At 33.6% G+C, this 14093-nt stretch overlaps 1 protein-coding gene across 2 annotated transcripts in view; it reads right to left on the bottom strand.

The window, feature by feature from the left end:
- Window positions 1–14093, bottom strand: part of LOC137811619 (DNA topoisomerase, type IA, core) — a 31024-nt gene that overhangs the window by 12155 nt on the left and 4776 nt on the right. The window contains exons 6-17 of one of the 2 annotated variants that reach the window (XR_016518667.1): window positions 14024–14070; window positions 13388–13497; window positions 13195–13295; window positions 11754–11846; window positions 10948–11031; window positions 8836–8919; window positions 6420–6488; window positions 5808–5867; window positions 5142–5356; window positions 1863–1934; window positions 1318–1425; window positions 1063–1139 (exon numbers count right to left, since the gene is read on the bottom strand). Coding sequence is in view for 1 of the 2 variants with exons in the window: in XM_068613418.2 (XP_068469519.1) it covers window positions 1063–1139; window positions 1318–1425; window positions 1863–1934; window positions 5808–5867; window positions 6420–6488; window positions 8836–8919; window positions 10948–11031; window positions 11754–11846; window positions 13195–13295; window positions 13388–13497; window positions 14024–14070 (905 nt within the window). In the remaining variant the exon portion in view is untranslated. The remainder of the gene's footprint in view (window positions 1–1062; window positions 1140–1317; window positions 1426–1862; window positions 1935–5141; window positions 5357–5807; window positions 5868–6419; window positions 6489–8835; window positions 8920–10947; window positions 11032–11753; window positions 11847–13194; window positions 13296–13387; window positions 13498–14023; window positions 14071–14093) is intronic. The other variant, XM_068613418.2, reaches the window with a different exon arrangement.

Raw genomic sequence — 14093 nt, 5'->3', positions numbered from 1 at the left:
GATGTACTTTTTTTGGTTTGGTTGAAGAGAATGTGGGTGGAAAAGGTATAGAAAACTTGACTTCAAGAAATAAAGGGGAACAAGTAATTAACCACCTTATAGTAAAACTAATTTCCGAATAAACACCCCAAATTTAGGTTTCACTTTGATTGATGCCTAAATTTTACACTCTACATAAATAAATACCTTAAACTTTAATTTGTCCAAATTGGTCCTTAAACATTAATTTCAAAAAGAGATACCAATGCAATAGATTTAATCTCCTTAGTTACGAAGAGGTTATTAATTTCTATAGTAGGTTCATTTGTTTGCATGGAAAGCTAAATGATGTAATGGGACTCATTCCAAATCTCATAAAATTGCAACTCCTTCAAGGGTCGTTATATAATCATACGAACTTATATGACGTGCATTTCATTGCTTGGTATCCTACTCTTAAATCCAGTAACATTTTCTAATATCCTCCTATGACAAACCCAGCATTTTTTTAAAATGTCAAACAGAATAAGAAAACCTTTATGTAACATTTATGTAACAGAACCTGCAACATGTATTTAACCGCCTTAAACTTAAACTATTTTCCGAATAAACACCCCAAATTTAGGTTTCACTCTAATTGATCCTAAATTTTACACTGTACATAAATAAATATCTTAAACTTTAATCTGTCCTAATTGGTCCTTAAACATTAATTTCACAAAAGATATACCAATTGCACCAGATTTAATCCCCTTAGATACGAAGAGGTTATTAATTTCTATAGTAGGTTCATTTGTTTGCATGGAAAGCTAAATGATGTATTGAGACTCATATTCCCAATCTCATAAAATTGCAAATTCTTCAAGAGTCGTTATATAATCATACAAACTCATGATGTGCATGTCATGGCTTGGTATCGTACTCTTAATCCAGTAACATTTTCTAATATCCTCCTATGACAAACTCAGCATTTTTAAAGCTACCAAACAAAATAAGAAAACCTTTATGTAGCAGAATCTGCAACATGTCATTCAACATTTTATAAGTTAATTCTAATTCCATCCAAAAAGTATAATATTTTACCTTGGACAAACCCGACTCTGATCTGGAAAAGAAGCAAATAAAAAATCGCCAAATTTTTTTTCTAACATTTTCTCAACCTACAACCATAAAAAACCATTTCATGAGTAAAGATCCAAAAAAAATTACAGAATTTGTGAACGTGAACATAAACTGTGCATGGAGAAAAATATTCACAATCGCAAAATAAAGCATAACAACAAAGCTAGAATTTTAGATCAACAAATTCCAAGTCTTGAGCGAAAACAGATGTCACACCTGATGAATATGAACATTAGAAGTACGCTCACAGTACGATTTAAAACGCGTCCAATAGTCTCTAAGGAGGCCTTTCCATTCAGTTAACCCAGCAGAAACATTATCAAGCTGGATCAAAGAGGCATAAGATAAGAAATACAAACAATAATATGCAGATAACAACCAACTCAATCAAATTGTAGATAAAAGAATCAGATTAAAATAGAGAAGGAAAAGGAATCAATAAATGGTGTCAATTACAATAGCAATACAGCTTCCTAGTTTTAATATTTAAGATGACAAGGGGTAGGGTTTTTTAGGGTACTAAAATACCTGTACTCATCCCCACTTTTAAAGAAAATAAGGACAAGTAAAAATAATGATGATATCCATGCTAATAAAAACCTCAATGGTCATGCTCATACCCAATGGATTCCTGTACACATGCACCCAATGCAGGCAATTTTTGTGGGTACCCATTAGATTCAAATCCCATTGTCATCCTCATTTAAAATACACATAAAATAGAAAGCCAAATGTAGCTACAACCAAATCATAGTAGATACCTCGGTTTCCATATCAGCAGTAAAACTGTAGTCAGTGACCTCTGAAAAATGATGCGACAGAAAAGCTGAAACCTAACAATCACCCAAAAAATTGCATAAAATACACATCATATCAAGCTCATCTAAAGTGGCAAAGAACAAGCCTAACTTGAATTAAGTAACTTGAAATAGAAAAATAAAATATATCCTATTTCCCAGTATGCCTTGAGCAAAAAAGAACTGTTGGGTGTTGAACTAAAAGGGTTACTAAGAGAGTATTGCTGAATTGGAATGATGACGTGAGTACTGGGGTAATAATCTGTTAGGTTGATCAGCCCATGATGCAAAATTAACCTTTTTTCTATTGGAATTTCTATTATTTATGGAAAAGAGGGCACCAGAAGATAAGGTGTTCTAAAATGGATCCAAAAAAGACCGTCTTAATCATCTTTTAAGTGGTTGACTAACACGTAACCAAAATTCATCTTTGTATTCGAATTAAATTTCCCATTCTTTATGGAAAACAGGGCACCAGAGGATATGAGATTAAGGCAAAAGTAGAAATATTCTTAAAGCAGTGACCAAAGGAATGAATATACCAATATAACAGTCATGGCACATGGAACACAGCATTATCAAAAGAAATAGATAGTAATGAGGCCCATGACAATGGCTTAGCCCAAAGATCTCTAGGCCCATTAGATTCACAGATAGACTTTTGCACCAAGAGGAAAATGTCTACAAGGGTGTATGTGTCATATCCATGGAATTTGCATACATATGAGTTTGTTATAACTGCCATTTACATTGATTCCTTTTCAGTTGTATTCCTTTTTGTTTCCTACAAATGCAATAAGCCAATGATTTTACTGTACTTCTTGCATATAAAAAATTAGGCATGCAAAAGCATCACTATGTTGATTTTTATTGTACATTAAATACTCTTTAGATGAATGAAAGAAGGCAGTGAAAGATTGTTCTATAACTTTTCTGAATTAACTTTGGGATGTTCTTACTCCTTGAATTCAGGGAAGTCAAACTCAGCTCTATCAAATGGTCCAACTTTCGACAACCATGGCTGATCATAATATTCACAAGTCCACCACCGACCAGTTAAAGGATGCAGTTCTCCCCCTTACCTCCCACCACTAAATTGATTGTGATCCTTGTCCCCTCTAATCCTTACACCCCAAACACCTCCCCCAACAACAATGCATCATCCTTTAAACACCCTAGGTTATGCCCACGATCCCATAGGATGGATAATCAAAATATACCACTTTTGTGACTATAAGCATACACTCAAGGAAGAAAGCATGTGTTGGTGCCAGGATTGTCCTTCCTTAAGTTGGTTTAGGGTACTAGTGGAAGTTATGCAAGGCTTGACTGCCTCTTCCAAGCATTGGAGACTTGTTTCGTTCCATCCTTTTACAATGAACCCAAGGGGCCTTCATCATCCACACAAATGATAAAAGCCTCAAACATCTAGTAATGTACGACCAACATCTTTATTTTTCCAAATTAAGGAGGAACCATATTAATATGTAAGTACAAAAAGGGCTCTCCAAATGTAGTGGTTGACATCTTATCATGAGTTCCAAAACAATTTTAAGGTCAATATCGTGTTTTGACCATGTCACACTTTTTCTCCATCTACTAGTTAACTTTTAAAGCCAAACCTAAATTATATTCATTGTAACACAACGTAAAAGTTCCTACTGATCATGTTGATACCAGCTTTATAATGGACTCATTCTCTTTTAGGGCAAGCTTTGGTTGGATTTGGTCAACCTTTTCAAGACCATCCTCATCAATTTTCACACTACTCATTTAGGTGGTAACATGGTCATTAAGTTAGGTAGCTTTTCCATTTAATATCTCAAAAGTTATTGAAGAAGTCCTGAAAAAATAGAACAAGGTAGAGGTAGGGACAAAATCCAATAATACAACAGAGAAAGAACTATGATCAATACTAGAAGACTCCACAAATGGTACCGAAACAAAGAACAGAGGGTGGAAATGGCCTCAGAATGCTCCAGTGAATTGAACTGAGGTGGTCAAGAAAGATTGTGACCACTGGAAAGCGACGAATGAGACGAATGAGAAACCGGCACATAAGGTGGTTGAGACGGAGACGACACGTCATTCAAAGTTTGGATGTGCGACCCCTAAGGTGTTAAGTCACATTGGACCCAAGCATCAAAGGATGAAACTCTAGCAATGCACAACACAGACGACACGAACAATGACTAGATGGTGATTCCTTTGCCGGACAGAGAAAGGCATAGCAGAATCAACCCGCTCTAATCCCAACTTGAGAAAAATACAAAATGAATTAGAATGACCCTGTGTTCCAACTCTTAAGAGTAGAAATAATCAAGAATTTGTTAGTCTTTTGCCATGTTTTCTACTCGTAGAAAAGGAAACCGTGGCACTAGAGAAGCGTGTGGTGGTAGAAGACGTTCTCCATGCACATATTGTAAAATAAGTGGGTACACCTAAGAGAATTGTTACTCTTTCCATGGCTTTCCTGACAAGGCAATCTATTTCCAAATTCGATGGTTGTTAGCCAAGGTATCTGATGAAGAATATCAAGAATATTTAAGGTTGAAGTCCATTAGCCCAACCTAATCATCTCAACTCCCAATTTGTCAACAACTTCATTTCACAATTTGTGGAAAGTTAAAAGCCATGGATAATTAAAACAGGTGCATCGAATCATATTTTTGGTAAAATCTCTTTGTTCTCTTCTATCTCCTTTCCTTAAACACCATATAACCTAAGCTAATGTCTAAAGAGCTACCTAAGGAATTGGTCAAGTTTCTCTTTTTCCCTTTTTAAACTTAAAATCTTTTCTTTTGTTCTTACTTGTCCCTTTAGTCTAACTTCTTTAAGCCAACTAACTGAATCATTGAATTGTTCAATAATCTTTAATGCCAACTCTTTTGTTATACAAGAACGTGGTACGAGTCACATGATTAGTGAAGGACCTGAATTTGGAGGCCTATACTACCTTGGTACTAGCTCATCTATATCTTGTGTTGCATCCTCATCTCCTAAACTGCTACATGAATGCTTAGGTCATCCTCGACAAAAGAATAGAAATGGTGCAATTTTTTCCAAAATTACCAAAATGGAAACCTTAACCAAGGAACCAAAGTTCAATTGAAGCAAACCAAGATAGGTAGTTTTCTCCATTTAATTTCTCTAATGTTATGGAAGGATCCCGTAAAAAGAGGAGACACTTCCTAAAAACATGTTGAACAAGTTAGAGGCAGGGAAACATATCAATAGACTCACCAAATGGAACTAAAACGAAGAACAAAGGGCGAAAATGGGCTCAGAGTGCTCCAGCAAGTTGAAATGTGGTGCTCCAAAAAAGATTCCAACCACTTGAAGAAGACACATGAGACACAGATGCCTACGTTGGCTACGACAATGAGAGTGCATGATTGTGTGTTGGTTGGACTTTGGATGAGCGCAATCATACAAGACCTTTGCACCTTGATGTATATCTAGAAAGGTGTAAGTGGAATGTAAGGAATTTGCACACACGAGTTTGCTAAAACTCCCATTTACATTATTTCCTTTTCACTTTTATTCTTTTTGTTTCCTACAAATGTGGTGAGCCAATGGTTGTTATTATACTTAGTTAAATACTCTTTTCACGAATGAAAGAAGGCAATCAATGATTATTCTATTATTCTTTTGAATTACTGTGAGGAGGTTGTTTGTCCTCAAATTTTGTCCAGTCAAATAATCATATGGTTTCTATCTATTAGTTTATCTAATTAAAATATATATGCATATAAGAGAAGATACAAAATTAGTATGAAGACTACAGATCAATTATTCATTAGAAAAACCATATTTTTATTGTCGATTATCAAAAGGCAAAGCGGGCCCATATATATTACAATGCAATTTCATCCAAACTAAACAAATTCAAAATTGCCCAAAGCTTACCATGCGTCCGCGAAATTCTGGAGACAGAACTCGACTTTTTATTGTTACATAGTTTCTGTCCTGAGGGAACAAAAAAATTGAAGACTCAGAAATCTATAAAACTTGATTTTCAATGCACGTTAAAATAAAATAAAACTAACTTTTAGCTTAGACAAGGTTGGATTATCAATTCTACAATGCAACATCATTAAGTGCTTCAATGGATTATCTAACACAACATCTAAAGCTCAATAAAGACAATCATACATCAAAAACCATGATGTATAAGCAATCATTGATGACTATTTTACTTTAGGTTTCGTCATAGTACAAGGATTTAGTGCTTAAGATTTCTCTTCAAATCAAAGCAATCTTGTTTTACACAACACCAATGTGCATTGTTCTGCTGAATGAATGAGAAAGTTTATATAAACTACACTCATTACATTTTTCATAAATAGAAAACAAACAAACCCTAGATCCGCAAAAACACTAGTGCTAAATCAATAGACCAGAATAACTTATACAGTTATCTAAATAAATTACAACATTCAATTTAAATGTTACACTTGATGTGATAAAATAAATAAGATATGTATGTTAATGACATTTACTGTTCCAGAAGAAAAATACCCGTAAAACTTTTATTGTGGATGCATATGTTGATGGCCTTCCAATCCCTAGCTCCTCAAGCTTCTTAACCTATAATATCATTTGGAAATCTTAAATGGAGAAAACAAGAGGCGAAGTGCAAAAGAAATGAACATTGTATGCCCTCCTTCTTGACAGCACAAATCATGTTATAAATTCATGGTGAACTTTATATGTTGCAACACATCTATTTATGTTAGATAATTGAAAATTATAAATCATAATATGGACATATTGAAATTTTGAACATAGCATATGATGCCAAATATAGGTCCCAACATGAAGTCATGAACCAAAGTCCTTAATAACAATTAATAAAATTAAAATTATAACCTTCCTGTGCAGGAGCAAATAGGATAGGGTACAAAGTCCGAGAAAGTGTTATTACCTATAGTCAACTATGTAATGGATAAAATTAACACAGTAACTCTTGTACTTAGAAAGAAGATGTAGGCAGAAAGCATCAAATTTTATCTATTACAGTCTTCACAGTTTTCAGTCTTAAATAGAAAGAAAAAAAATACAGCAAAACATAAAGAAAACTTAGATCTAAGAAAAAAAAGATTTAAATCTGAAAAACACTGATTCTGTTGTTGCTTTTCTGTCTTCTCAATGCGAGACTTGCAATTTATGTAACAGAAATGAAGCTAGTAAAGCAAGCTCACTGATGTGGGACTAAACTCAATAATATGTAATAGAAATAGCCACTTTGCTAATGTAGCAAATGTCACTCAATCTTACAAGAACAGAGGTTTTATTCAATTACTCTATTACTCAGGTTTGAGAGGAACTCAAAACATTGAGTTTGTCCCATAAAGAAGTAAAACTTAGATAGTGCCTCTGAAAGAATATGAGCAATTTGAGCTACAACAGGCACATAGGTCACAATTAAGACTTGTTGAGAAATCTTTCTCTGATAAAAAAAATGCTTAGCTCAATATCTTTTGTTCTTGAATGCAGAACTGGATTATGACAATGACTTAAAGCAATTGTGTATCACAGTAAATTACTAGAGTAGGGTTAGAATTGTCACTTATTTAAAATAGTCACCTTGCTAGAATTGGTTAACTTATTTAAATCACAACTTTTTTGTATCTTTTATGCAAGGAACTCCTATAAATGAATGGATGAGCTAAGAGATCATACACTCTCTCTTAAGCATTCTTCCCATACTTCCATCTCAGGTATCAAAGCATTTCTGTTTTGTTTGCCACTTCCTGGTGAATCTTTGGAAAGGAAGATCTAACATGTTTCTTGGGTAAGAAGTATTGAACCCAATAGTTGGTATCAACACAATAGTTGATTGGAAATTACATTTTATAATACAATACAATCATGAAGCTAGTAAAGCAAGCTTCACTGTTGTAGGACTAACTTAACAAAAATAATCACTTTTTTTATGGGACTAAACTCAACAATATGTAACAGAAATAACAACTTTGCTAATGTGGCAAATGTCACTAAGGTTTTATAAAAACAGGTTTAATTCAATTGCTCTGATAAAACAAGAGAAAAGTATTGGAATATAAAGTTCCAAGATCGTTGAACTGAATACTTCAACTAAACGCAACTGGCTGGCAAGCAAAGCCACCATCAAATATTTTTCAGCTAATGGATGGATCAGAATAATATCTTTCACAAAAATACACATTGTAGAACCAAAGATGCCAAGATAATAAAAAACAACCAAGGGTGTCATAGAAAAAAAAAACAGGTCTTTTCAGAAGTTACTATATGCATCCCATTTGCTGCAACGATTGGCAAAACCATTTGTTGTGTATTTGTCAAAACACAGAATGAAAGAATCATATCATGAATCAATTTCTTGAAAATTAACTAACACAAGCAAAAAAAGTACATATCTAAAACTACAAACACATAGTTCAATGGCTGTATTTAACACACTTCCATGACAATAAAATGTAATCTCTATTCACATAACCAATAAGAGAAGAAATACACAATCATCCACGAGTCTTCACTTAATAGTTCAAGCCCTTGCAAATTGGCACAGTTGTTCATGACATGGTATTAAAACCTATGGCCAAGTCATCTAGAGTTTGATTTTCGTCACCCCATTCTCTAATAAAGAGATGAGTCCCTACACAAGACTTGTGTATAGCCATTGCCTTCGCAGAATTATCCAATATCAAGCATTTTCACATTGCAACAAGAGTAGTACCAGCTTAAAGCAGCATAAAATGTTTTCTGTTTTTATTTTCAATTTTTACTTTTTTAATAACAAAAGTGTCATTTTTCTATGTTCAAAGACTTGTATAAGAAACAGTGAAAACATTTTATTGTTTTCATAGTTCCCTGTAGAAATAATATTTGAAAAAAAAAGTAAATAGTACTCCACCACTCATTTAAACTTAATGACAGAAACATGATGACTTACCAATGATGCTTCAGAGTACCGTGGTGGCGGTTGTGTGTGGTGCTCAAGAGGTTCAGTTTGAACCACGGATAGTGGATCCCCTGTCTACAACATAAAAGTTAATGAAGTGTGTTGTAAAGGGCATATATCGTGAGTAATAATGTCAGACATACAAAAAGAAGTCAACAATAAGTCTCATTCTGCTAAAGGCATATGTCCAGGTGCTGTGGAGTAATATGACTATCAGTATAATAAAATGGAATTCACAAAGAAAAAAAAAACAAAAGGATGCATAGCAAACCAAGCCTAAGAAAAAGTGAGAGCAATTAACAAAGAAAAAAGGCTTTTTAGAGACATGGAAACATTCTTGAGCCACCATCTAAAATGCTTTACTTTTCTACATGGCTACAATTAAATAGGCACATGTTAATATCTATAAGATAAGTCATGCCTATAAGTAGGGATTTGATTTGTACTCTAATTATGTTATATGTTATTCTATTAGAATATACTAGAATAAAGAATATAAAAGGTATTCTCTTCTCTCTCCCATTACAGAAGCTCAACATTCCCCTTTAATTGATTATTTCCATCGGTCCCGTTTTAGTGATTCTGTTCTTGGGTTTTTTGTCATTTTTCTTTCAAGAGTGGCTACTATAAATGCTCCCTTTGTATTTTGCTTTACACATCACAGAAATGAAATATAACATCCTTTCTATATGATGGTAGCAGCCTTTAATTTGTTAACCTTAGCTATACCTTTTTTGTTCATAGCTACTGCTAATCCCACCGCTTTCACACCTTATTCCCTTCCCACTTCCCTTGGTGAAAACTTGATGACTCCAACTAATTTCACAGGCATTAACAAGGTGAACCCGTTATTGAATTGCATTGACTCAGCAATTCATTGCTAGTCCTACAATCCCTCCACGATATCTCTTAAATCAAGATTGTAATGCTGATCATGAGTCCTACATACAAATCCTGGGAAATTCAGGATCAAATGCTTCTTACATGGCTTTAATCAACATTAACGAAGTTGATTCTCCCTTGGTGAAAAACTTGATGACTCCAACTAATTTCACAGCCATTAACAAGATGAACCCGTTATTGAATTGCATTGTCTCAGCAATTCATTGCTAGTCCTACAATCCCTCCACGATATCTCTTAAATCAAGATCATAATGCTGATCATGAGTCCCACATACAAATCCTGGGAAATTCAGGATCAAATACTTCTTACATGGCTTTATTCAACATTAATGAAGTTGATTCTCTCTCAAATGATTGGTTCCACAAACTACTACCAGGTTTACAACACAATTTATGAGTAACTTAATCTTCAAACAAGAGCAAGTGCCCGACAACTTCGTATTGATACTCATTGTGTATCTCTCAATGACAAGAAATGAAAGATTTTTTGTATCACATCAAAACCATTGTTGACGAACTTGCAGGTGTGTATATTTGTAACAAGCACGGCAAAATATGACCTATTCTTCAGCTTGAGAAGGGTATTAAAATAGCATATTTTATGCACAGTTATAACTTTTTTCTTATTACTAAAAGCAAGTATGCAATAGCATCAAATAGTTATGTTGGCACCTCAGACAACATCAATCATCTCCAGCATACTTGGATATGACCGGGATAAATCCAAAAGGAAAATGATATCTGTCCCTAGTGAAATCAATATTAAAGAAAATAAGGCACATGTTAACACTTCTAAAATAGTCATTTGATCATATTCAGGATTTCAGTTGCATTTATGATTGATTCACTTTGTGTTGTAACTTATTTATTAAATAGGGCACACTTGTACCTTCTCTGGCACAATATTCAGATATTTTTCTTCTCAACAGCATAAGCTTTAAGGAATTTATTTTTATCTAACAAACGAAAACAATTATAAAGAAAAAAAAATGATATTACTATAAGGGTACTTGTGGGTCTATATCTGTATGTCTATCAAAGCTCCCTTCCTTTTTGAGAAAACAAATGACAAAGCAAACCATAAGGAAACCAGAAACAGCAACCTATCTAAACAAACAGAAATAGCAGACTGCCATATGAAGAAAGCATCAAATAGTTTATGTAGTATAGATTGTATGTTAAGTTTTCACAAATATTTACCTTCAGGGAATTTAGTAATCCAAATGTTTGATCAGGGCTGGATTTAACTCGGTCTTTATCTTGAACACCTTCAGCTGCAATGTCCTAGAAGGGAGGAAAAACTGAACGTAAGTCAGGAAAACAAATCATTTCTAGTTTCGTAGTCATATAAAAGGCACATGCAGACATTCTCTACCACAGCTGAAATTAGTTGAGAAACAAAACCATTTTTGGGCAGCCTTCATGTTGACCTAAAGAGTAGGTATCTCACAGAAACATAAATGAAAAGCCCAGCAAAAAAATGAAACAAAAATTCTGTGTCATGTGAGAGCCTCTAAAAGTAATACAGATTTGAATCAAATGTGACCATTATTAAAACCTTCAGTCCCTTTTATCCAGCAATCCATACAAATTAGAACCACAAGCATATTCATGCTTAATTTTATACTTCTTTTGGGATGTGGAAACTCTGAAGTAACCCCTGCATGCATTATAGCAAACAAGACAAAAAGTCTTTCCAGAACATTTTATGAGACCTTGTTCAAAATCAAAACATTATATTAACTAGTAAGAAGAAAACATACTTCAAATCCTGGAACTTTGGGAATTTACTTTTACAAGAAGCACTATTTTTTAAATCCAATAGCAAGTTACTTGTACGTAACTCAAGACAATACTAATAGTAAAATAATAACTTAGTTGATTGAAAATAACAATAATAATAAATATAAATATGAAGTCATTATATTTGAGGTACTGTCAACATCACTACATAAATAGTTACATATTGTATGCTACCATCACTTATTTGCGGGAACCAACCATACCATATAAACTGCCTGATATCCACGAAACTCAACCATTGAACTGGCGGTACGTAATACAATAGACTCGTCAGCATTTCCAATATCAATATGTATCTGGAGTCAAAAGAACAGTATGAAAAATGTCCAGACAAACATAACAATGTCAGATCAAAGCAGATAAATATCTGAATACAAGCATAATTTCAACAAAGAAATTGTTCATGATCTTTCTGTAATACAAAAAAAGAATATACCATCAATACACCTGGAGTAAATGAAGTTACCATGAATAACTAACATTTCTAACAAATTAATGTCCCATACAACAGAGCAAACAGATCCCTATCAGGCAATCCCCTACATGGTGGGAGTACTATGGTGGTGAGCATCCAGAACTCCAAAAATTTGACATTCTATGTATTGAGCTAGACATATAGCTCCTCTGGAAATGAATGTAATTGGAGTTCCTTTGAGATGGTAAGTTAGTATTAAATATATCTCTAGAATATAATTACTAGTGTACTAATTGATTATCATATTTGTCTTTGCATTTGTTTTAAGTCCACACAGAGAAGAAATATGCTAATGCAAAGCACAATGAATTATTTTTATTGTTATGGATAATTCAAAACTAGCTAAGAAGAAGCAAATAAGAAACCAGTTCAAATTAATATTGATGATTGTTTATCCAATGATGAGTGGATTCTGAAAGATGAGTAGAATGAAGCATTAGGTTTGGATGAAAACTTGGTTCCAGTCCAAGTTGAGGATGATGAAACACTACATCAACATGATTTTGACGTTACTGATTTGAATGGTGAAGGAGATGGAAATGATGGAGTTGAAGGTCTCTATGGAGACTATGATTTTAACTTACAAGATGATTTGCTTTAAATGGATTATTATTTTGTTACTAGGATAGAATTCCTATTAGGAAACAGGATGGAGCAATTGGTTTGCTGTTTTGTAACTAGGAAGGAATTACTCCTCTACAACTAGGATGTTGTGTTCACACCTAATACTTTAATGTTTTATACATTTATTATCTTTTTATCATGTTGAATTGAAGTTCAATTATGAATTTTTGAGTGAGATATAATTATTTTGTGCGTGTATATATGAATTCCACATAAGTAGGATCTTACAATCTGTGTTACAATTCATACTACCCTTTCCGATCTTGAGTAATATCTTGAGTTTTTACTATCTTGCTTCTAGTTCATGTTTGATCATTATCACCTAGGTTCTAGATTCGCTCTTTGTTATGATTTCCTGATATCTCTGATCTTTTCTTATAATTTCATTAACCTACCAATAAAGCAAAAAAGCTGCACATTTTTTAATTCTAAATTGATCTGAGTCAATACTAGGTACAAATTATATAATTAATGGCTAGTTTATTATACAGTTTAAGGTTCGTGCAAATATGCAATAGACGTTGAAGGACATTCAGTAGTCTAACCTGCTCAATGACAGCAGGTTCCATTTGACATGAAACTGTTCGTGACCAAATAAGTGTGTAGAGCTTCAAAGATTCTTCATCAAGTATCCCAGCAAGCATTGCTGAAAAAACATCAACAATTAATATTATTAGCAGTCACCCTTGGTACACCATTCAAGTAAAATATTCACAAAAGAAGCATGTGTTGTAATACATGGCAACTTGCGTATGTCGGTTGGTCTAATTGCTTCATGGGCCTCTTGTGCATTTTTCACCTTTTTAAAATATTTTGGTGCACTTTGTGCCGCAAAATCTTGTCCATACCTGATACAGTAAACTCTCATTCATGCACATGAAAAACAATAAAAATATATTATATGGCTTGGTTTTACTTCTGAAGTTTACCTAAGGTCTGTTTGGATAAGTGTTCCATAAGAATTCATAGGAGAAAAAGTAATCCCAAAAAAATCAGATTTTGGAAAAGGTAATATGAGAAAGTTTCTACAATTAGCTCATGGAGAAGTATATTTCCTTTTTTTCCTCTAATTTTCTTCTCCTATAAGTGATTATAGAAAAGTTATCCTGACAGGTCCCAATTATATTGCCACACAACCTTCTTGCCTTCCTTTCAATGTAAAATCCATCTATCAAATTCTTTTGAAAACTATATAACGTTATAGTATACACTAGCATCATTGCATCTGTAAGGCTTAAATCCCATCTTACATATGTGTTCAGTTAAATAGCTACTAAATGGTCGCTCATGTATGATACAAACTCAGTAGTATTACTGAAACTTTGATAGCAAATATATGATATGAACAAAGGTGGTCTGGAGAAATGATCATACCTTTCACTAATCAGCGATCGTATATTAGCAACAGCTTCATCAGAAATCTAAGTAAATTCGAGGCAAGTTG

This window comes from Phaseolus vulgaris, chromosome 2, assembly GCF_051622355.1.
Source record: "Phaseolus vulgaris cultivar YP4 chromosome 2, ASM5162235v1, whole genome shotgun sequence".
NCBI classification, from domain to species: Eukaryota; Viridiplantae; Streptophyta; class Magnoliopsida; order Fabales; family Fabaceae; genus Phaseolus; species Phaseolus vulgaris.
Note: the sequence above shows the minus strand (reverse complement) of the source record. Positions and strands in the feature narration are given on the sequence as shown.